The sequence below is a fragment of the Parasteatoda tepidariorum genome, chromosome 1 (assembly GCF_982258835.1).
Source record: "Parasteatoda tepidariorum strain Cologne lab strain chromosome 1, Ptep-v5.0, whole genome shotgun sequence".
NCBI classification, from domain to species: Eukaryota; Metazoa; Arthropoda; class Arachnida; order Araneae; family Theridiidae; genus Parasteatoda; species Parasteatoda tepidariorum.
In genome coordinates, this window is record NC_141755.1 from 34020532 (window position 1) to 34045675 (window position 25144).

The following is a 25144-nucleotide window of genomic DNA, read 5'->3' on the forward strand; positions in this document are numbered from 1 at the left end:
AGGAAAATGTAAGCTAAAACTTGAAGTAATACGAATTCTTTTGATTAAATGATTTTATAAATAAAACATTTTCTAAATATCATTAGTTAAATATTTTAACTATTATTTATTAAGTTAAATATATACTATTTAAAATATTTTAAAAGTAAAATAAATTAGAATTATTTTTAAATGTAAAATTTTACTTTTGAACTGCTCAAATGCAAAACTTGCTGCTATTTTCAATAACGTGCGAAATAGGTAAAATTTGTTCGCTTAGTTACTGGAATTAAATATTAACAGGGATCTGTCCAGATATTTTGTGAAAGGTCCGGTTTTGTGAAATTGTGCAAATAGGGTCTGGTTATTGCAAAATAAGATTATGTAGCACTCAGCACTGTAAAATTATAATAAAAATTAAATTTTAAAAAATAAACATTAAAAAATAAATATTTGGTATTTAACCTATATTGCTGAACGTAGAATATTCATTTCGGACGAATAGTGGAAGAATCGTCTGCAGAAGACAAAACTTAATTCGTTTACATCCATCTTTCTTGTTTTCTGCCCATTCAATTAGCAAAACAATAATGACGATAAACAAATTTGTGAAGGGTCCGATTAAAAGAAAAATCATTTTGTGAAGGGTCCGTTTTTATGAAAAAATATTTTGTGAAGGGTCCGTTAACGGACCCAAATTTCTTCTAAATCCCTGATTAATAAATAAAAATAAACCAGAATTTATTTTACTTCTCTATAACTATATTTAAAAATTTAAAGCTAAATTTAGCATATTTATGAAACGGAAAGAAGACAATTTTAAATTAAAATCATTCCAACGCGCTTACGTAATTTAATTATATGAGACTTCAATAAAATGGCGATAACTAAACTTGCCCGTGATTAGGACCTTTTTCGGGCTGGTTCTCCTATTCAATGAGATCAGATATTGTGCAAAAGTGGTAGGGGCGCTCTTTTTTTTTATTTTTGCTATCGGGATTTCCGTTCCTTCATCATCATCATCTCTACGGGCTGGCGGCCTCTTGCAATAAGTCTTACTCATTAACTATGGAGAACATTTCCCTGCGTCCTGGCAACCCTGGGTTTCTCTAATCAATACTGCTACTACGCCTAAAGCTTTTGTAATAATATTTGGCACACAAATTTCCTAAATTTTCTTTTTTTATGTTATGTATTTTTATTTATTAAATTTTTATTTTTGCACGTAAGTATGCACTTTAATATTTTAATGTTTATCGTATTATATTATTATTTTCTGATCAATACGGTTACTAAAATAATTTATAAATTTAAAATTAATTATTTAAAAAATGGTGTAAATTACAAATGGTGTAAATTACTGCTATATAATTAATATGGGGGAAAATCGTTTTTGTGTGGTAGACAATAAAAATTGAAATACAAAAATCTGGTAAATAAAATTAAAAAAATGTTAGAAAGGCATTGACGTTCAAAAGAAAAAGAGGGAGAAAATATTTCGCATACTTATACGATAGTTTTACGGAGTTTCATATATATATATATATATATATATATATATATATATATATATATATATATATATATATATATATATATATATATATATATATATATATATATCTTGCTGAATGGATTATTTGAAATAGTCAAGTATATACAAAAAAATTGCCAATTTGGCGAGATCTTTCCTCTATGTAACTTAGTCATATCAAAGAATAGTTCTCAATTTTTAAATATTTTTTACGAGTCTTAAAATATGGCGTTGGATGAACTTATTAAATAATAAATGAGATCACAATTTTTCTCTCTCACAAAACTGTCACTTTTTTTAATATTTCACAATTTGCGTGGCTTTCACAATGAGCTTAGAGGGCGCTGGCTAGAGATGGACAGAGAGAAATTTATCAAACGTTATTTCATTTGACAAAGGAGCCTTCAAAGAACGACTTTAAATCAATGAATAGTTCTCAACCTTCGTATATTTTTATATGATCAGTTTATTATTGGATGAAATTATCAAATGTTATAAAATTAAACCACAAACTCTTTTCATTTTAACAAAACCCTCTTTTTTTTTATTGACATTTTGCGCCAATTTTTTTGTTACCATTATTGAGGACGTTAGTTTAAAGAGTTACAAACTTAACCTTTATAGTCATTAGTGTGCTACAAGCTTAAATCAGTTATAAAATGAGATTATTATTCTCTAACAAACGCTATTTCATCTAACCTTTTTTCATTTCCTTTTTTTTCTCCCTTAACGAAAAGTTAGTAAAGAATCAGTTGTTTCTTAAGAGGCCTCTGCCATAATTTTATATTTTCATTTTCTTGATGCTTTTTTGCTCTTAACACATATTTGATGATAGGGTTATTATTCAGAAGCACAATATCATTTTTTTTAAAAAAGAAGGTTGGAAAATAAAGGGGTTGCTTTATTGGATTAGGAAAAATATAGCTTGAGAATTTTAAGAACTATGAAATTTTCCTCGAAACTTTAAAGCAATAAAAATCTACAATTAGTGGTTTTAAATCAGTAATTTAAACCTAGATATTTATGAGTTATTAGATTTTTTGAAATAAATTTTATTACAGTTCAAACAAAAACAAAGATATTTATCAAAATTTTAAAAACAGATAAATGTATACTAGTTAACAACCTTCCAAAAACTACTGATTGCTAAACTGTATTGGTATAATTTTTTTTACTAAAAACTAAATGTATCACACTCTTTATATCTTATTTTCTTACTAGGTGACTGCCTTATATTTTTACATCTATCGAAAGATACTGTCGAATTAAGTATCGCCATTTATTTTAAATTCACCATCAGTTTATTTTTGAAAATTGGACTAGGAAGATTATAAGCTGTATATTTAGAATTTTCTCTCTCCCCTCTTCATTCCTTCTACAGATTAATATATATATATATATATATATATATATATTTAAAAATAAACTTTGCATTTAACCAATTAACTCTTCTGATCTGATTATTTTCTTTTATATTTTAAAATATTAGCTAATACAAATTCGAATTATTTAATTGTTTGACAAAAAATTTGCCGTCTTTTTTTGTAAACATTTAGTTATTATTTTGAAATCAAGAAATTCTATCGAACTGTGAGAGTTTAAATGAAATTTCTTTATTAAAGAGAAATAACCTTTTTTTGTTTGTGGTAAAATTTTATTTATTTAATGCGTCGGATTTAAATATCTGGTAAGTCCGTTAAAAAATAAGTAAGATCGAAAATTATTTCAAAAGTCTCTTTTTTCTTTCTTTTTTTTTGTTGCTCTTAATCTTACCGTTCTCACGCAGTCTCTTATTTATCTTTGATATAAATATAACCCTTAATCACTTTTCGTTTACAAGGTACAAATATCCTTTTGTAAAATAGTAATTAACAAAATAGTAAAAAAGGGTAATAATTTTGATGACTTTTTACTAATTTTTAAGGCCCCTTTAGAAATTATGAACCCTAAGTCCAATCCTATGGATAATCAGGCCCTGGTTTTGATTGAATCTTGAATGATTCTGCGATGTGCTCATAATAGAAAACATTAGCTCAGAAACTTGTTGATCCAAACCAGGAACAATATCTGGCAGCCAAATCCTGTAAACTTTGTAGATTGCTTATCAATACGAATTTCCTAAACTTATAATTGTGATCGTTTGCATTTAAAAATAGCTCTAAAGAAATATTTTCAATGTAATATGTTGCTGTCTGTCGGTAATTTCCATTTGAACTTTTAAGTAGGTATTATTAAATGCCTTAAAGTTTGTGCTAAGTTCTTGAAAACTGCATTATTTTAATCTTTAAATGTCAATAATTCTTTGCGCTCTGCGTTTTTAAACTTACATGCTCTTAAACAGTCATATTGAATCGTGCGAAGGATTTTGAAAAGACACAGGTGACAAATTAATCGAATCAAAGTTTTTTTTTTTAGCCGAGTAGGTTTGTATTTGGCATTTCTCGTTGTATTAACAATTATTTTTTCCATTGTAAATATTTTGTAGTTACCAACCCCTGTAAAAGGTCAACTTCATTCTTATGAGTAAGTTTAGAAGCGTTTCCTTGTTAGCTTGTTTTAATTCATAAAATCTCCTCCGCTAAATAATCTAACAAGGCTATTTATGCGTTAAAGTTGATCAAATTAATGCCATTATTGTCAAGTAGTAAAATATCCAAGCTTCAATAATTTTTTAAACTAATATCTTCTTCTTCATCAGCAGTAAAGGCAGTCTTCAGGATTTCTCAGTCTGTTCCACGTTATATTATCTCGTAGCGTACCTTTCGCTTTTTTATGATATGACACTGTATTCATGCCACGACATATTATTAAATCAAAAGCAATTATTTTGAATCACTTCAATATATGTATGTATTATTATGTAGTATTTATCTTCATTTATAACGCTTTTTTTAAAAAAAAGCAAACGGAAAAGTTCACTTGACGTAGCATCGACAACCAACCAGCATTTTTTATTATTATTTCACGCTAACGTTCGTAAGTTTTGACTGTTGAATTGAGCTGGAGGATAATGTAAGTTTTTAAACGTCCTAATAAGAAGGGAGAGCATACCGCCTTCAAAAGTTTGAAAAGAAAACTAGTTTGATACATTCTTTAGAAGAAGAAGTAAGAAAGAAATTTAAAGGGGAGAGGGTGTATATATAAAAAAAAACTTACCTAGGCTCTTTTTAATAAGAAAATACTTACGGGCTAGAATGTAGCAGCGCAAGGTCGCCCAGTGTTTTCTTCAGGCAGGGCAAGTTCGGGCTGCTTTTCCCACGCCTCTTGGAGGTTGGAGGGCAACCTGTGGGTATTTTTCTTTGTGGGTTAGAAATTATTATGAGACTTATTTAATACATAATCGAAATCTATGGTAGCTCTCTCTTAATGAGTTCTTATGGGTTAACAACTAATGATTTCCTCGCCATTTGCTCACTGTTTATGATAGCGTGTCACCATCAATAATCTATATTACATTTTCGAGTTCTTAATTACGCCAGGCTTTTATCTATTCAAACAAACGAATTTTTTGTGTGTTTTAATACTATTTTGAATATATTTGAAAAGACAATATCTCTAAGAATATTATTTTGAACATAATTAAAGAATCGACGCTCTTCTTTAAAAGTCTGTTTTTCGAAGGCTCCATTGTAATTGTCATTGGAAAGGATGTTATTTTGCGAATAATATGCTATTTTTATAGTTGCTGTGAGTTTGCAACTGTTACTCATGACTGTTAGATTAAGTTCAGCCTATCTAAAGCCAGCGTTGTCGACGCTTATTTTCAAGATGGCGCAAAACATCAATATGGAGAAAAGCCACAGTTTTGAAAAATGAAAAGCGTTTGTGGTCTAATTTTTTAATATTAAAAAACTTACACCAATGCTGCATTACGATTTTTAAGAAGACCCGACAAGATTTTTATTTATAAGATTTTGTATATAAAAACTTGCGGTGTAAGGCACTTTAATTATGACTTTTTTTTATTTTCCTTGGCGACAGAGCTTCGAAAAACAGCGTTAAAGATATTCCTCATTTGAGGGGGGGGGGAGTTCTAAAGTCGTTGATCTTATAAGTTTAGTGGAACTTGTAAATTTGACAATCTCTGTTAGTCATTAGTAAGCTTGCAAAAGTTTCTCTGTTCTAAATTGTATCTCTGTACCCTTTAAATTTTTAACCTGTATCCTGTACTTATTTTTGCTTTTTAGAACGAAGAAAAAAGCTTGATTTTAAAATAAAATACAAATGCTGTAGATTAATGTTTTCCCCCCCTCCAATTAAAAACGAGGATGGATATGATTTAGGTATATTAACAGTATAATTCATAATAAACAACAAGTTAATACTTCGAGGTCAAATGTTAGTGCTATAGCTTCACTATAACCATGTTAGACCGTAATTTAAGGTCTATAAGCGCAATCAAGCTGTTTTGTTATTTGTTTTATTAATATATATATGAATGCACGTTTAGGTTAATAAATGTTTCACTCTATCTTTATGAGCAAACGATAATATAAATCGAAATTTTTTTTCTTTTTTAAATTTATAGTTCTTTAAAAAGTTTCTTTTTAAATTTTTGCAACTTAATAATTTTTAAATATATGCCTCTTTTTAGTTGATATACTTCTATTAAATATAATTAATAATTGTTATAGTTTATAGCAAATGTATTTTATAGATAGTAACTTGTTTTTTTCTTTTGAATTCTATTCTCACAACTTATTTGAATGTTATTTTTTATAGGTTTCCATTTAAGTGGCATTGTCGCTGCGCCTAAGTCTTCTAGTAATAGCTCACATCCTAATTTTCCGGAATCGGACAAAAGATGTAGAGTGTCCATTACGTTTGACAGGTAATTATTTAAAACATGTATTATGTTAGAACTTCATATAATATATGAATTAATTGTTATTTTTTTCAGTTAAAAATTCTTGGAATATATTTTGTAATTATTATATTAAACATTAGAATACAGAGCATTAGAATGCCTTATATAATTTTTTTGTAAATAAGAAAACAAAAGTAAATATTTTGTCTGCAAATCTTGAAAATTTTTTGCATCTTTCTGTCATTGTCTTTCTGTTCATTTATATATAAAAATAAAATTTTTATATTTTAATATTGTTTTTTAAAAATATCAATAAATGTATTAAAATATATTTATTTTATTATTATGAAAAAAAATTGATTCATTTTTAATTATTTATTTGTGTGATTTACATTACTATAATATTTATACAATAAATAATTTTATTTTTCATGATTTTGTCAAGAATGCTTCCTTAGTGTCAATTCAGATTACCAATAATTACAGCCTCTTGTTAAAGTTTTGTCTTATTGCGTTTTATAATAAAAGTGTAAGAATATATTTAAGAAGCAAAATTTTAATCTGTATTGTAAATTTTTATGAATGACCACACTGCAGTCCAAATATCAAGACGATGACTGCCTGTTCATTCATGTTTACTTCACAGATATAGTTATGATCATGCTCCAATGCACTAATGGCTTATTGCATTAAATCTTCAATCAGGTTATTATCAATGAACCTATACTATATATATATATATATATATATATATATATATATATATATATATATATATATATATATATATATATATATATATATATATATATATATATATATATATATATATATATATATATATATATATATATATATATATATATATATACACTCAAAAAATTCTTAACTGTTCATTCTATGCATTGTTCTCTCAATTCAGCCTTTTAATTTTTAATAGTAACCAATTTAGAGCTGTTTTTTGAAAGAAGTGTCTGGGTAAATTTACCTCATTTGGTTGTTAAAAATAAAAATAAAGCTAAGACAAAAAATAATCTGTAGAGCTAGTTGCCGTACCAGAAAGTTTTTGCTGCCAGGTGTATATATATATATATATATATATATCTGTGTGTGTGTAAATATAGGATTGATTAACACACATATTTCAAGGCTAATTAACAATCAGTATAATTGTATTAAAAATTATTAAATAGAAATTTTCCTTCCCTCTAATTAGTAATTTTATTCCTCGGTTTCCTTCTGGAATATTTTTTAATGTCAAAATTTTTTTTTTTTTATCTCTAAACTGCATTTTTTTTTTTTTTTTTTTTTTTTTTGAGAAAAATATAAAAATTTTATGACTTATATTCATTAGCTGTATTTGGATGAAAAATATTATAAAATTGATAACTTAAGTTTCTTGGATTTTTTATTTTTCTTGAAGCTTGTGATTTGTAATGAGTATGTTTTTACAAATTTTTTTGACCATAATCTTATGTGCCTTTTTAAAATGTTATTTTTTGATTCTAGGTGTAAAATAACATCTGTAACGTGTACGTGTGACACAAGAGACATATTCTGGTGTCAACATGTTGTAGCTTTAGCTTTATACAGAATACGCAATGCAGATAGTGTTAGACTACGCGTACCCATTTCTGGTAAATTTTCATACCTTTTTATTATATCACATTAAAATCACATTTATATTTTTATTAAATGTTTGTCTTATAATTGTTTCAATAGCGAGCTCTTAATGCTCGTAAAAGGTATTGATATTGAAGACATCAATTGCAATTATGAATACACTACAGTGTGTGTTAACCCTCTTTTAACTAAGTTTTAAAATTTTTGCTTAAGATCAGTTGAAACTTTCTAACAATTTCTCAGTTCTTCAAAGTGCATCTTATCCCATCAGTCCAATTTCGTAAATTTAATTAAAAAATGAATATTTTTTTAGTAGTATAAAATATTTCTTTTTGTTTCATATTTTCTGAAATGACTTGTGAATTGTGAATTCCAAACATATGATAAAAACTAAATCTAAAAAGTAATAATACTAATCTTAAGAAATGTATTAAATGCCTTAATGTTTTAAATGAGAAATGACTGCAAGATATCTTATAAGATATAAACCGATTTCAAATAAAATTTTAATTGTTTTATTTTGCAGACATAATCGAAATAACTTAAGTACAGCATAGCATACAAAACATGAAATTATTTTTCTGAAATATATTATCCTAAATAAACCTAAGGATATATTTAGCTTGTTCTATGCATACAGCCTTTCGTCTTATAAGCTAAAGCTAAATGTGTGAAAATTGGAGAAAAATTTGATGAAAAAAAATGCAATAGTGTCGTATGTAAATGGAATCAGATTTAAAAAGAATCAATTACCAATGTTGTAATGAAAATATTAAACATTTACGAAATTAGAATAGGTAATATCAATAAGATGTAGAGTTTTGCTTTAAATTCAAAAATTTATCTTGAACCTTTTATCTTATTGGCTCTGAATAAAATTATGCATTTTAGTGCTTAAGACGTAACAAATCTGGAACATGTCATAGAAATTGTAAAATTCAAAATATGATTTTTTTTTTTTTTTTTTTTCCTGCAAGTTGACCTACTTAATGTACTTAAAAAAATATTTACCCCACTTTCCAATAATATTAAAAACTTATTTCAATAATAATAAAAATAAAAAAGCTAAAGATTTTAAATAACATTGCCCTTCATTTAATGGCCTGTCACTTAAATTATTGGAAAGTAAATTTATTAAGTTAAATAGTTATTCTATTCATCTTTTTACCTTTAAAATAAAACCTTATTAGCTTAAATAATTTTCTACGAAATTTTTTGTGATCTGGTTTACCTTTTTATAGAATTGCTTTGTACTTAATAAGAGAGTTCTTTACTTTTTAGATATGATCCAGGAAAACACAACCATTTATTGGTAGTGGGCCACAAAAACTGCAAAATATTAAGTCTGGGACCAAGATTGAAATAATGCTTGTAATTATAAATGTGTGAGGAATACTTAAGACTCTGTTTAAATGTAATGTGAATAAGCTACAAGTTTATAATTAATCTTTTGCTCCTGTGCAGATAATAAAAATGATTTGTGTGAATAAGTTTCAACAATTTTACTTATCAGATTGCAAAAGAAAATTACGTTAAATTTATAATTATTTAGGCATTGGAATATAACAAAAAGATAACTAAATTTGCATTCGTCCTAAAAGTTAAATTTCTCTATTATTCAGAAAACAAAATTTGTTACTAATACAATAGCAGGTTGTGATGACTTGCTAGAATTTTGAAATTATGACTTTTTTTATTCATCTTATCTTCATACATAATTTTCTTTTCTTCTCTTTAAGTTTATTTACAAATTTTTAAGTTATTACATTCCACTGCAAACTCCTAAACCCATTGCATAAATAGAATTTTAATAATGAAACTGCAATTGTCGCATTCTGATACTTTTAGGTAGGCTGTAAACTAGATCAGTAAATTTCTGTTACTCTTTTCTTTTATATTTTTAATACTATTTTTGACAGCTCAAGAGTTAAGACTTTTTATTTATTTAATTTTTTTTTTGGGGGGGGGGCTTCTGTCCTTATCTTGTACATTCCTATACTTTTACCATTACTTCTAATACACTATTAAAAGTTTTTTTTAACATTTTGATAATTTTTTTCTTTTAGAAACGTTACTTCAGTTAGATCGGGAGCAGCTTCAAAAATTAGTTCAATATTTAATTGCTGAACATCATACAGAGGTTTTACCTACTGCCCAAAGACTAGCAGATGATATCCTTCAAACTAAGTCTTTAATTAATCGAATAGCCGGTAAGTATTCCTTAGATTCTGTGTAAAAAAAATTTTACATTTTATTTGTGTAACTTACAAATACGTAACTATTGAATCATCATAATTCTGCAAATTTTAGGTCTAATTAGTTAATTGACATTTTGCAATAGTATTTTTTTATCTTTTAGGTACCTCTGTGTTATTATTTGCTTTATGTTTATCGTATTTCTTTATGTACTTATCTATACACAAATAATAGCAAACAGCAACATAACAATAATAATAAATAATATAATTAGCTTATAATGGCAAATTGGCTCAGAAATGATAAAAATTAAGAAATGATCATAATTATACTCTGTTGCAAGTTAAGAAAAAACCATTATCCCTAAAGAGATGCCTGTTTGCATTTAAGTGCAAACCAAATGGATGTCAGGCTCCCAGCACAAACAAATATCAACGTCCCTTAGTTCACCATTATTCACCTTTTTTTATTTATTATTCTTTAATGCATTCCAAATATTTAGAGTTTTGTTGTTAAATTTAATAGTTTTTTTTTTTTTTGGTGAATTGTGAAGTTATTTTCGGAATGAAGTCATTCATTGTGATTCTATTGATTAGATATATATTTTTTAAATTATTAGTAACCGTGATTTAATTATAATTTTTTTGTTGTTATTTTTTAAATAGGAGCTCCTGATCCAACCGCAGGAGCTCCGGCCGATGAAGAACACAGCTGGCATCTTGATGAAGAACAAGTTGGGGAACAAGTTCGTACATATCTGTCTCAGGGAAGCTACTATAGTGCTAACAAGCAGCTCAACTGCCTTTTTTCTAAAGTATGTAGCATCATCGTTTTAAATAAAAAAAATAATTTAATTATTTTTTAACATTATTGACTAAAATTATTTTTAAAATGAATTTTTTTATTTTATTTTATTATTTTTGTATGCATTAATTTATTTCTGTTGTAAAAGGAGCAATAAATGGATTTCATCTACACTTGTTTTCAAAAATAAAAATTCCATTTGAGATTTCTAATTTTTTGAAAGAAATATATCGTAAATATCTTTTTGTTACTGGCTAACTAGCATTTTCAAATATCTAATTAAGAAATTATATGCTCCATTTCCCTTTTTGTTTACTAATTTTTTAAATGTGGCAAGTATATAGGAACTTACAAACTTCCTAAACTAAGTTACCCATTAATTTAATTTAGTTGCTTATGTAATTTAAAAAATTGAGACTAATTATTAAGTTTCCTTGTTTTTAATATATGTTTTACATTTTGTAAAATTTTATTCATAAATTCCATATACAAGTATTGTACTTAAACTATTGACACAAATATTATATTTAATTATTGAACAGTTCCTAATATATATTCTTGTACTTATTTGGTCCTTATTTGCAACCTTTAAGCTTTTAGTTTACTCCCATTCTTAGGTTCATTTCAATTTACTCTTAGTTTTATGAAAGGAGAAATTTTTTAGCTACTAAACACAAGTTTGAAGCATTGGAAAATTAGTATTTATTTATTTATTATTTGGTATACATAATTTTTCACACTATCTACTTATGTAACTAAAATTACCTCAATTTTTGTGTAATTATTTATGAATTAGCAACATTTTTAAAATGTATGAACTCTTGTTTATTTAGGTGAAAGAAATGTTACGAGCAAAAGACTCCAATGGTGGACGTATGTTGCGTCTAATTACTGAACAATTTCTAGCAGATCCTCGACTGGTTATCTGGCACTCTCAAGGCACTCCTATGACAGATAAATGTCGACAGTTATGGGACCAGTTAGGTATGTTGGACCGGCTAGGTATGTTATTAAGCATTAATTGTCTGCATTAATGAATTAATTTAGAAATTATTCGCAATATTAATTTTAGTTAAAACATTTAGCCCCTATTTTTAAGTTTTCTCTTTATACATGTTATTTTTTGCTTAAATTTCTTTAATAAATATGTGTTGATTTAGTTTACAATATTTCTATATTTTATTAAGTTATTTCTATTTAGCTTATCTAGTTCTATTTAGTTGATTCAGTCAGTTCTATTTAGGTTTTACCTTATAAACTTTTCAAAAACAGTTGAGTTTTTTTTTTTAAATTAAGAAATATTAATTTTAGTTATCATTTTATTTTAATATTAAGTTTTAATAAATTTGCATAAATGTAATTTTTTTACTTATTATTTTTTTACTAATGTGTTGTTATATGTTAGTTTAGGATTTTTTTTTTTCCTTTTTGAACTTATTTTTGACAGCAGGTATATTAGTATGATTATTTACATTTATATTTGTTGTGAACTATCTCTTAATTATTATATAGTTACAAAGATTTTTTGTGCACCAAACCCTTGTTATTAAATAATAGCTTATCTGTTTAAATGTTTTGATAACTTAAGAAATTATTCCAAATATATTTACTTATTCTAAGTATAAGTTTTAGTTTAAAAATTCTGTGCATGTTTCTAAGTATTTACTTTATATACATTGTTTTTTGGTTAAAAATTTCTTTCATGAATACGTGTTGATTCACTTAATTATATTACTACATTTTAATGAGTTAGTTCTATTTAGCTTTATTTTTACGTACAGTTTTTTAAAAAAAAAACATTTGTTTTTTTATATAAATAAAAAAAAATATTCCTTTTAGTTATTTATATTTTCTTATTTTAATATTTAATAAAAATTTGCTACTAATTAAAACTTAATCACATTTAAAATAAATTATCTTTAAAAAATAGTTATTTAATAATTTTCTGTAAACTTGTATAAATATAAATTTTTTATTTAATATTTTTTCATAAATATGTTGTAAAGCATTTACCTTAAAATTTATTTTTTTCTTACCTTTCAATTTTAAAATTCAATAAGAATTTCATTTTGGACATCAGGTATCTTATTATAATAATTTGCATATTTATTTGTTGGGCTATCCCTTTATTATTGTAGTATCAATGTTTTAACTTTGCATGGTACTCTTGTTAATAAATAAGAGTAATGTGTTTAAGGGTTTTACTAACTTCATTGTAATTATTTGCAGGTGCATTATGGGTTTGCATAGTTCTGAATCCACACTGCACAGCTCTTGAGAGATCACATTGGAAAACTTACTTAGAAAAGTGGGCTAATATGCATGTATGCCCTTTAGAAGATGCAGATTTCAGGCCTATGAGAGGGAACAATAGCAGTCGACGAAGAATATTAGTTGATGACTCTTCATCAGATTCTTCTGATGAAGATAATGGTGAGATAAACTCTTAGTTCTTGTCATTGTTGATGAATTCTTGCATAATTTTATTGTATGGTTTTAAAAAAACTATTTCCAACATTTCGTTGAGCTAATATATAATATTTTATTTTGTTGTCAAAGATTAGTAGCTATTCCATATTATGAATGTCCAACTGTGCTCAAAGAAATGTTTCTTCACTGAGTGCTATCACCATAAGAAAAGTGTAATTACTCGAATAATCAATTAAATCCACCCCATTTAACGCTTATTACAGGAGATGTATTATCTCAATGCTATTCTAAGCTTTAACAGGAATCAGTGTGTGTGTGTATATATATATATACCTGTCATAACCTGTACCAGTGTAGAAAAAAAATTTCCTTACTCAATGGAGTAACTTTCATCCAATACTTTTTTTTTTGAGTGAGTTAGAAATAGCTGGCTTAAATTTTTTGGTTTTTAAAATTATTGACTGCATTTATATGACTTTAAATGCGTGAACCATCTTCTTGCAGATCGTCCAAAGGAGCGCTCATTGACTGGCCACCACCGAATTTCTTCTGCACCTCAGCTAAGAACGATCTTCCATCGAGCACTTGAAGCCTGCCATCTGAGTTGGGATGATCCTCATTTGAAATTCATTTTAAATAATGATAGCCTTAGTCCTAACACTGAAACACCTGCTTTAGGAGCCTTCAATTCTCAGGGATATCCTCTTTGGCCTGGTAAGAAATTAAGAAAAAAATTTCATTCATACTTTCCAACTTTCTTAATAAAGTGTGAGAATATTACTACAAAGTATGTGCTAAAAATCATGAAATATATATTTTAAAAAATTATTCTCATACAATATTGATTGATACAAAGTGTTAATAATCTTAGTTTTCTTATTCATCTACTCTTTTTTTTATATCAACTCTCCCATTTGCAAAATACTCTCTCATTGGTCTCAAAGTAAACTTCATTTATAGCTAATGTGCTGTCAGCTAAAATCGACTCGGAACGGACATTTTTTTTTTTTTTTTTTTTTTTTTGGAACTTGAACTTGAAGCACAAAAAGAAGTTTATCAGACTAGCTCTGCACTTTAGGTTGATTGTAGTCTAGTGCTGGACTTAAGGGTGATTGTAGTCTTTATTATGATTAGGGTGTTTTTGCTTGCATATTACCCTTTTTCTTAATCTTTCCAGAATGTCCTCATTATTTAGAGGATTATCGGCGTATCTTTGAAGTAAAAACTTTGTGAAAAATACTCCTGTCTTTGAAAAGTTAATGGGTATCCTTTTCATTTTGATTTTCTTCCTCCTCTTGTTTTTCTGTTTTGTGGATATCATTTGCACTCTTACAATTCATCTCAAGGTTTCACTATAAGTCCACATTTTATCAGTTCTTTTTTGTCAAAATTTGTTCAGACGTTGATTGTGTAGTGGTGATCAAGAATATTTGCAATTGCATGTCTGACAAGGTCCTAAAGCAGGGTTATACAACTACTGAGATTTTTATGCTATCTGTGCACTGAGAAGCTATGTGTCCCTTTCACCTAACCCAACCAGTCTAAACCTGCTTTGGACATTAAGGGACTGGTACAACAATGCCTTGTATTTTGGATTACACCTTTAATAAAATTTGTTATTAGAATATTTCTTTGAGGTAAGAATTTTCATTTATAATATTTTTTTCTATCTTGTTACAGGTGTAAAAACACAATTTTAATTTTTGTAACAAATTATCGAAATTTATTGATATGTCTGCTCAAGAATATTTAATATTTACAGCTTAAATATTGCATATATAACCTTAGAAAATAATTATATGAAATTAATTATTATTATGAGTGTTGTACAAATAAAGACGTAAAATATATTTATAATTATGAAATATGTATACAATTGATTGTGTTAACCTATCTAAAGTTTTCACTTGTTAGAGTTTAAAAAAGTTTTTTTTCTTCGTATTTTCTAAGCATTATTGACCATTAATAAAAAAGTTAAATTAAATATTTTTTGTAATAATATTTTAAATTCAGGCTAATTTTTAAAAATTTTTACAGAACATATCCCCACTGCTTGCGCTAGAGTCGAAGCATTACGATCTCATGGATATCAACCGGAAGCATTGAGACTAGCTGTAGCAATCGTTAGAACAATGAAGCGACAACAAAGAGACTGGCAATGTCGATGGCAAGCAGAACAAGACAGGGGAGGTGAAAAAAACTTACATTTTGCATAGCATTTCAAATCAATAAAAATATCATTGAGCTGATTTTCATTTCTTTAAACATAATGTTTCCATTTTAGTTGCTCCTTGCTCAAGTTCTGGTATCACAAGCAATCCACTGCACTACAATTCTGAAGGTTGGATTGGACATCCTCTTGATCCTGTTGGTGCTCTTTTTGATACATTAGCTGAATCATCTTTGATACCTGAGACTAAATCATTTGATCAGTACTATGGTGAGTATCATATGCTCTTTAACTTCTATGATTAGTATTATATGTCTTTTAAATTTTGTGATTTTAGGTTTTTGGTATTGTTTTATATTATTTACTGTATTCATGCATTTGACCTTAGAAAAAAGACACAGCTCCAATCAAAATTATTTGAAAATAGCCAAAATAATATATATAAAGCACTAAAGTCTAAATAAATTATTTTGCAATTCTAATAACATTACTGAAAACTTCTAATGATCTACTGTTTAATGAAAATTCATAGTTTTCAATATTTCTAGTGAAGTGTTTCAAAATTTATCATTTTTTTAAAATCTTGTAATGCTGTGGCTAGGAAATAATGCTTATATTTTAAATAAAATAATAGAAATAGCTTTTGAACAAATTAAATTCTAAGATTAAGGACTTTTAAGAAGTTTTACTTGTTCTGTAGATTTTGATGTTTATCTCTTTACTTGTCCTGCAGACATCAGAATAATAATCATGATTTTAAACTTGAATGAGTATATTTTGTTCAGGCTTGAGATCTTAAATACATTTATTTTAATATTGGATGTTCATATAGATGCTGCATGTGCTCTTCGTGTTTTGAAAGAAGCTGTAGATTTTACAGTGTTGAACAAAATTTACTGAATATCTAAACTACATCTCTAAAAGATTTTATGATAATTAATTCATAGAAATCAATTCTTTATAAGTATTATATAGTTAACACCAGTTTATTTTTATGAAATTATATAAATAGGCTTTCTTGCTTTTTTTCTTTTTTTTTTTTGGTGAATCATGAAATTTTTTTGCTAAAAACTTCCCTGATCAACACACTTGCAGAAGTAATAAATTCATAAAAATGTGGATATTGGTTAGTAGCATAGCTATTGTCTTAATGAAATTTTCTTATTTTAGATGTAAGCATCACTAATGCATCTAATGAAGAGGGCAACTTAGCACCCCGAGAAAGACCTAGGTATCATCATGTGTCTGTGCCAGGCAGTAGAGATAGAAGTGAAACTTATCTGTCATTAGCTGTTGAAGCTGCTCTCATTGGTCTAGGTCAGCAGCGTGTGATGCCTTTAGGCTTGTATGCTCAAGAAAAAGCTTGTAAACATGAAGATCGTCTCATCACAAAACTTCATGACATTGACTTGGATGGTACACTAGTCGCTGTACTTCGAAAACAAGCCATGCTTTTGCTTGAAGGTTTGTTTTCATATAAGCCTCTTATGTATTTAATGTTTTTTTTTCCTGCTAAATCTTTAACCCTTTCGCGATGAGTATTTTTTTTTATTTTTATAAGAGAACAATTTTGGTAGCATAAACTATGAGTAGGCTCACTAGAATGCTAAAACTAAGATGTTATATTTTTAGGAAGATTTTGAACACTGATTTAGGACCGGGGCATATATGTCCCATCAGTCTTGACAACTGGAACATACGTGTCCCAGTAGTCTTTAATGAGTAATTTTGTAAAGAAAACCAATGATCACATAGGACTGTTGGGAAAATGTGTTCCCACTATCCAAGACGAGAGGGACACTTATGTCCCGATAATAAAAATGGAAGTAAAACTTTGCCACTTACCAGTTTATTAGAGGTAATCTGCTTCGTAAGTAGCATCTCTGGCCTTAGATTTATAGATCAATCAAAATTTAATCGCAAATAGGCGGTATTTTCCAAAACTAAACTATTTACTTTCGTATAGTATGGAATGAGCTGCTACAACACTTCGAAAAAGCAGAAATTGCATTATGCAAGGTAGTGCCATCTATGTTCTGTGAATGAAAATACCTTCAGAAATATTGGCAGAACTGGTGGGAAAGTCTCCCATTAGACATAGAAGCGTTTCTGTCCCAAAAGATTTTTTGTAAATTTGCTTGGGACGTATGATGTGTCCCGTTAGGCACGAAAGATTTAAACATATAAGTTTTAAATACTGAAAATGACCAAAAAAAAAAAAAAAAATTACTTCTGTATCATTAATGTTAACTGCAATAACTTTTCTATTTTTATATATATGTACATTTAAGTATATATATCATTAGTAATATATGCATTTAAAAAAATATTTTTGAAATTTATCAAATACTAAAGGCTCTTTTTTTTAAAAAAATTATAAATTTAAAAAAAAGTAAAAAAAATCACTTTTGCTAAGCTTTGATTTTTGTTATTGTGTAAGGATAATAAGTTTAATTGCATTTTGTCTTGGGCTTACTCTTATTGAAATATTGGATAAATTAAAAAAAAAAAGGTTCTTTCTTTAACTTTAAAAATTACCAGCATATCCAATTATCAGAATGCCGTTGTAATTTCGCTGTTGATAGTGTTAGTTTATTAGAAGTATTGATAGAGTTTAAAGATATATTGAACAACATTTTTGAATACTCAATAATTTTTATGAACGAAATATTATTTTGAATTATCTGTTTAAAAATATAACTTTTTTTGCTCTTGTAATTTATAATAACTTTAAATATAACTTAAATCTATGCTAAATACAGTGCTTGTAAACATGAGTTATTGTATAGATGCTAACTACTACAGGGCTCATAACAAGAGGGTTAACTGTTGAAAATAACTTTATGGAGCATATTATGATTTTATAAATATGAGATACAGAAAATATTAATAACTTCTTTACATACTTTTAGTATAATTAAAATATTTTTAATATAATGACTATATCCATATCTATTTAAAAATTAAAATAAATTTAAGGAAATATATATTTTTATTATATTAATTAGCTTGCTTTTAATGGTAAATATTATTTTATTTTAACTAGGTGGACCTTTTAGTGGCCTGGGATGTGGTATACATCCTGAAAGCGTTCCAATGCATACCTTTGCTAAATATTTATTTACTGCACTTTTACCATATGATTCAGAATTGGCGTATAATGTTGGTCTTCGAGCAATGAGGTAATTTTTTGCTTTTTTTAATTTTAATACTGATTCTTGGTATTAACTCTTCCTTTTAAATTTATATTTTTCTATTCAATTTTAATGTGCAAATAACTTTCGTATTCAGCTTTTCATTTTTTAAATGTTTTAAGGAACAAATAAAAATATTTTTTGAAACATTTTATTATAAGTTGTTATAGTTATCAAAAGTAATATATTTTTATGTATGAAAAATAAAGCTTTTTTTTTAAATTATGAGAAATTCAATAAAAAGTTTCATTTTATTTATTATGATAATAATAAGAAGTCTGAGAAATATTTTATGCTAGGGATTTTATGTTTTTTGTTTCAAATATTTATGATCAGTATGACTGAATTTCTATAACTTTTATCAGGTTACCCATTCTTGAAGATCATGAAGATTCTGAAGAGGTTGCCATAAATCCCTCTTTGAATCCTTCTGTTCTAAGCCGCTATCCTCGTTGGTTCACTTTGGGACATATAGAAGTTCAACAATGTGCTTTAGCCTCTACCATGCTTTCAGCTGCCAAAAGTAAATAACTTGTTTCAATCTATTCTTTTTTTCAAATATTACTTATTTTTTTTTCAATGTGACCCTTTTTATGAAATTTTTTTTTTGCTGTTTATCTAACCATTTAAGACATTTTTCTTGAAGAAAAGAAAATTCTTACACTGTAAAACATGAATTGTTCAAAATTACTTCTTAAACAGATATAAGTGTGTATTAAAAAATTAATTTGCAGCTTCTTAAAATGAAAATACTATTTACAAACATATTTAAATATATTTCTTCATTGGGATTTAAATGCTAAACATTTTGTAAAATATTAAAATTATTTTAAACATTTAAAAATTTCTACCAGAAATCCTAATAATGAATTTCCATTATTTTATTTTATTTTTTTGTTAAAAAAATGTTAGAAAATTTTAAAAATTTACCGGTTTTTGAATAGTTTAAATCTTTTCATTGTCTTTTTCTAAACTTACGATGATAAATGCTATGTTTATTATTTGAATATGAACAAATAACTGTTGGATTTTTGCAGAAAATATATATAAGTTTGTATGTATTATTATATATTTATTTTACTAAAATAGGTGACGTTGTGAAGCTTCCAACTGTTTTAAAATCAGCTCAACGTAATATTCATAGTTCCTCTCAGCTGTTCAAACTTGCCCAAGATGCATTTCGTATAGCTGTTCCACCTGATGGGGGTGGGAGACATCCTACTCTTTTAGATGCAGCTTTTCAGCTTGGTCTCCAGGTCAGTATTTTTGTAAATAATATTGTTATTATATTTATGTATTCATATTTATTTTTGTTAAGGTATTTATTGAATCATATTTCTTTATTTCAAAGTTAACTTCATCTGTAGTGAATTTACTCACTCAGTGTTTTGTAATAAGTACTTATTTTTTTAATAAATGAGTATTAACTAAATCTATGTCATCTTTAATTTCAGGTTTATTTTTTGTTTTAAATCATTTATTGTCATTTAAATTTTTTCGTTATTTTTCAAAGAATTTAAAATTTTTAAAGTCCTTACTTTTGAATAAAATAAAAAATCATGTACAATTTATGTTTTCGAATCTTTGTTAGCCGTACAAAAAGGAATGTAGACTTGAACTATCAGCGTTTAATATTTTTTACGAATAGTAAGCAACCATTGCTATGAATACAACAAGTAAATAAGGAATGATAAAAAAAGAAGAATGAAGCAAATAAGTTAATGGCTAGTAATTGAATAGGCTTATTAGTTTATTAAAAAAAAATTAAGAACTTCAAATTTATTATATGGATTCAACAACCATTTGTTTTTGGGAACGAAATTTAAAATATTTTTGAATTATTCATTTATAATTCTGTATTGTAGGTGATGCGAATGACTTTGGCCTCCTTAAACTGGAGGAGGCGAGAGATGGTGAGGTGGTTAGTCACATGTGCCACTGAACTAGGATTAGAAGCTGTTATATCCATCATTCAAAATTGGTATCAACTGTTTTCACCAACTGAAGCTACTGGTAATGTCTCTTACTAAATTTTTAACTATTTTTGTTAGCAACATTGTTTTAATACTAATACTAATGCCAACTCTTCAAGATTTTTATATTTTTAGTAAAGACTAAACAATAAAAATGTATTCAACTGGTTGAGTTCTATAGTGAAGAATATACTAATGAATTGTTTTAGCAAATATTGCATGTAGGATAATCTTTTAAGATAAAGTAAAGGCTAAGTATCCCCTAGTATTGTATAAAAGAAAAACTTTTTTTTCCTAGTAAAGCTACATAAAAAATCTGTTTTTCTTTTCATTTGTTTAATAACTTTGCTAATTTTAAAATCTATGCTGTAGTTAACTTGTTTTTTCTAACTAATATGTAATATGCGTATTTCTATGTTATAATATATTTGCAGGAAGTTTTATTTACTTACATTATAATTTAAATTTATGATATGTAACTTTATGTATTATGATTTAATGTTAGTTAGTTTACCAGTTTAAGAAAAACTTTGATTATTTTTTATATATATAAATGATACTTTAATAACTATTCAATGTACTGTCGAATTATCAAATCAATTAAGCTACGTCATTGAACCAAAAAAAATTTTTTTTTGCTTCATCCTTGAACTAAGTTTTATAATTGTTATTAGTCTGATTTTGAATATTTTAATGCATTTTTCCTTTTCAGATAATTTTTTTATCTTCATTTGCCTTCATAATTGTTGACTGATTCTTTTTTATTTTCAGAAGTTTAAAATAGTGCATTTTCAATAGTTCTAACTCAACAAACAATAAATATAATGTAAAACAATAATATTTAAAAACAGGAGATATTCTGTAAAAGTTGAAATCTCAAGTGTAGGAGAACTCACAATCTTGTGTTATTAGAATTATTACTAAAAATTTGTGTATTAAACAATGTATTTATAGTTATGAATAGTTAGAGTGAGTTTTGATTGAAATAATGTATTATTTAGTGTGTTATAAATCTCACAAACCTAAGCTATCAGTAAAACACGTGCCATCTCTAACATATTTACTTGATTGTTAATAATTTATTTACTTTGCACTTTATAAGAAATTTAAAGCTCTTTTCACTGTGTCTAGATAACTCCGTAATAAGTATCCAGCTGTAAATAAAACGAAGGAAAAGTAGATAATGTTGATCCTATAACAAGTTCAAAATGTATTATAGATGTTAGTAATTTATTGGGAACCTAAAATGCTTTTAATAATAATAATCAAAAAATTCCTCCAGTAATATAACAACTGCAACTGAACAAAAGGAAAATATTACAAATATAATAAGACACAATACTGACTAATAGATGAAGTACGATTTTTTTAATTAATTATTTTTATAATACAGTGGTCTCTCATTATTGTGACTCTTTTTATATTGGATCTCTTGTTAATGATCTGTATGAAGACATATTTATTTGTTGCTACAATTTCTTACAGTTATTATTTCTTTTAGTAATTATGGTGTTACATGGTGAATTTTTGTGTACTTCTGCATATTTCTTTAGTTATTGCAGGAAAAAATGGTTGCTTTCATTATTTTTTGCAGAAAAAGATTGGATGGTATTAGGTTGACAATAGATATAAATTTGTAAATGATTTAAAATAGACATATATTTATTTTTTGCTATTTTATTACAAAAAAAAGAAACATAAAATTTTTTTTTTTAAATTCTCCTTTTCAAAAATTCTTTTATTTTTCTTTATAAATATACCCTTTGCTTATAATTTACTGTATTTAATAAGCATCAATGAATCGGAACTTCAGATAAAATATATCTCGTGAAAATCTGCAATATTGGGAAACTACTGTAATTTAGTTAAATTTTATGTAGAGTTAATTACGACTGATAATTTTGCAGGTCCGGTTGCAACTACTGTTATGTCTCATGCCACTGTAATGCGGCTAAATTTGGACTTTCGACAACAAGAAGAACTAGCAAGTTGTGCTCGTACCTTAGCTCTTCAATGTGCCACTAAGGATCCACCAAACTGTGCTCTCAATGCTCTGACGCTGTGTGAAAGTGAACCTTTTGCTTTTGAAGCAGCATATCAGATAGTTGTGGATGCGGCAACGACTAATGTCATGACCTCATCCCAACTATTCACGGTAGCTCGGTACATGGAACACCGGGGCTACCCTCACCGTGCTTACAAATTGGCTGTTTTGGCCATGAAGGGTGTCCACCTTGCCTATAATCAGGACAATCACCCTGCCATAAACGACATTCATTGGGCGTGTGCTCTTGCCCACTCTCTGGGCAAATCAGAACTGACAAATCTTGTTCCCCTCCTTGTCAAAAATGTGCAATGTGCCACTGTGCTTTCTGACATTCTTAGACGCTGCTCTATGGCTGCTCCAGGTATAGCCACACTGGATGCTAAGCGGCGGTGTATCAAACCTCTCTCTTTGGACAAACCTCCTCTGCGTCAGCTTCTGGAGGCTGCCATATCAGCATATGTGAACACTACGCACTCCCGTCTGACGCACATTAGTCCTCGCCATTATGGTGACTTTATTGAGTTCCTCGGCAAAGCAAGAGAGACGTTCCTACTGGCACAAGACGGACACATCCAGTTCGCTCAACTGGTGGACAATATGAAATCCGCTTACAAAGGAAAGAAAAAGCTCATGCTCCTAGTCAAGGAAAGGTTTGGCTAGCCCATTGTAATATTCTACAGCCTTGTGTGTTTTTGACATGGATACTTTATACTCGGGTTAATGATATTTTCCCATAAAGCTGTGATTTGATGTGTGAGTGACAAGATGGGGAAGACCTGAGGCAGGGCCAGTGTCCCACTATATAATATTGTTCCAGGCGAGCAATAGGAAATTGCCTTCTGTCAGTTACTATGTTGAGAAGTTCTGCAGGACAGGATACAGAGTTATTCAGTAAAATATTCCAAAGGATAATCATTTTAAGATGGCATTTTTTTTTTTCAATTTATTTTATAAATACTCATATTGTTATTTTTTTCTATGTCATTTTTTTGCAACAGTTTTTGATGCTTAAAAAATAGTTAAGCATAATTTATGTTTAAAAATTTTAGTTTCAAGTATCTTAACACACGCTTAATAAGTTTTTTTTCTTCTTTTATAATTAGTTGCAAAAACTAATTAAACTATAATTTTAGGAGCTTTTAATGATACAATGACAAGCCACGAAAGAAGGTTAAAAAAATATGCTTTTTGAATCTTTAAAATCTATTTAACATTGTAATTTTTTACCAACGTTTTCAGCTGTGATAGCACAGTGGTGAAGGCACTCGGCTATAATGTGAGACGCCCAATAATTTCCTCAGTAAGAGTTGCTGCAAAATGCTGACCACATTGCCACCATCATGCTTTTGCAAATTGTGGGACCTTGACCGACAGCTGGTTGTTGCGACAGTGCTTTACTTTACTTTGACGATGTTTCATTGTCATGGTCAGTGTATATTCATGCTTATTTATAGACTTTTTATGTTATTTAAAAGTGAAGTCTTAAAATTGGTTTAATAACTAAAACTAAACATATCCACATTTTACTTTTCATTGTTTCATAATAGGCCCTTCAATTTTCATACATAGTTATTTTGATTAAAATTCAATATATTTTTCTACTATATTCTGTAATGTTTTATTAAGCTACCATAAGGAATTTTTAAAATGTTTAAATGAGTTTTAACTATATTTTGATAGTGGTTTACCCTTTTTTTATTTTTTAATTATATGCATTGTTTGAAAAATAACAAATCTAAATGTTTTGGGGGGATTTGACATATAATATTCCTATCTTTGTATTTATTTTTAAAAATGGTGTAATTTCTTTTCTATGAGAGAATTTTAGATGCATTAAATATTTCTTTTTAAGTGCAAAAGTATGAATTTAATTTTTTTTCTTCAGATTTCTGATTTAATTATGTTTTTAAATTTTTTATGTAATAAATACATTATTTATTAATTACTTACCATGCTTATGCGATTTAAACATTACTTAAAATTCTATATAAAAAATGCCATCTTAAAATGCTGAATCAAAAAGAAGAATTGAATAGATTGAACCTCAATTATGGAATCAGTAAATAAGATTCAGAAAAGCTGCAAAAGCAGAGAAATGTTTAGCCTTGACTTCAGTTTGACAAAATATTTTTTACTCTAATGACAAGGCAGATTTTAAGTTGCATACAAAATGCTAGTTTCTACCTCACTAATATTTTATTTTGTACAAAACAACCATGAATTATGTTGTGGCCAATTTTCCAGTCAATTTAAATGAAAGTACACAAAGCATCGATGCAAATTGACACTGTACATGCACAAATATCTTTCTCTTATGTGTATTTTGAATTTTCTACTTAAAAATTAATAAAGAAAACTACTAGCTATTAATTTTATTAAAGATGTTC

The 25144-nt window shown here is 27.3% G+C and overlaps 1 protein-coding gene across 2 annotated transcripts in view; it reads left to right on the plus strand.

The window, feature by feature from the left end:
* LOC107453035 (zinc finger SWIM domain-containing protein 5) overlaps window positions 1-24106 on the plus strand; it is a 91756-nt gene extending 67650 nt beyond the window's left edge. The window contains exons 2-16 of one of the 2 annotated variants that reach the window (XM_043044991.3): window positions 6236-6344; window positions 7830-7957; window positions 10010-10153; window positions 10805-10953; window positions 11777-11927; window positions 13173-13376; window positions 13878-14087; window positions 15411-15563; window positions 15658-15813; window positions 16714-17007; window positions 18590-18725; window positions 19103-19260; window positions 19827-19993; window positions 20603-20750; window positions 22618-24106. In XM_043044991.3, the coding sequence (XP_042900925.2) occupies window positions 6236-6344; window positions 7830-7957; window positions 10010-10153; window positions 10805-10953; window positions 11777-11927; window positions 13173-13376; window positions 13878-14087; window positions 15411-15563; window positions 15658-15813; window positions 16714-17007; window positions 18590-18725; window positions 19103-19260; window positions 19827-19993; window positions 20603-20750; window positions 22618-23417 (3107 nt within the window). In that variant the 3' untranslated portion in view covers window positions 23418-24106. Of the gene's footprint in view, window positions 1-6235; window positions 6345-7829; window positions 7958-10009; window positions 10154-10804; window positions 10954-11776; window positions 11946-13172; window positions 13377-13877; window positions 14088-15410; window positions 15564-15657; window positions 15814-16713; window positions 17008-18589; window positions 18726-19102; window positions 19261-19826; window positions 19994-20602; window positions 20751-22617 lie in introns of both variants that reach the window. The other variant, XM_043044990.3, reaches the window with a different exon arrangement.
* Window positions 24107-25144: the final 1038 nt, after the last annotated feature.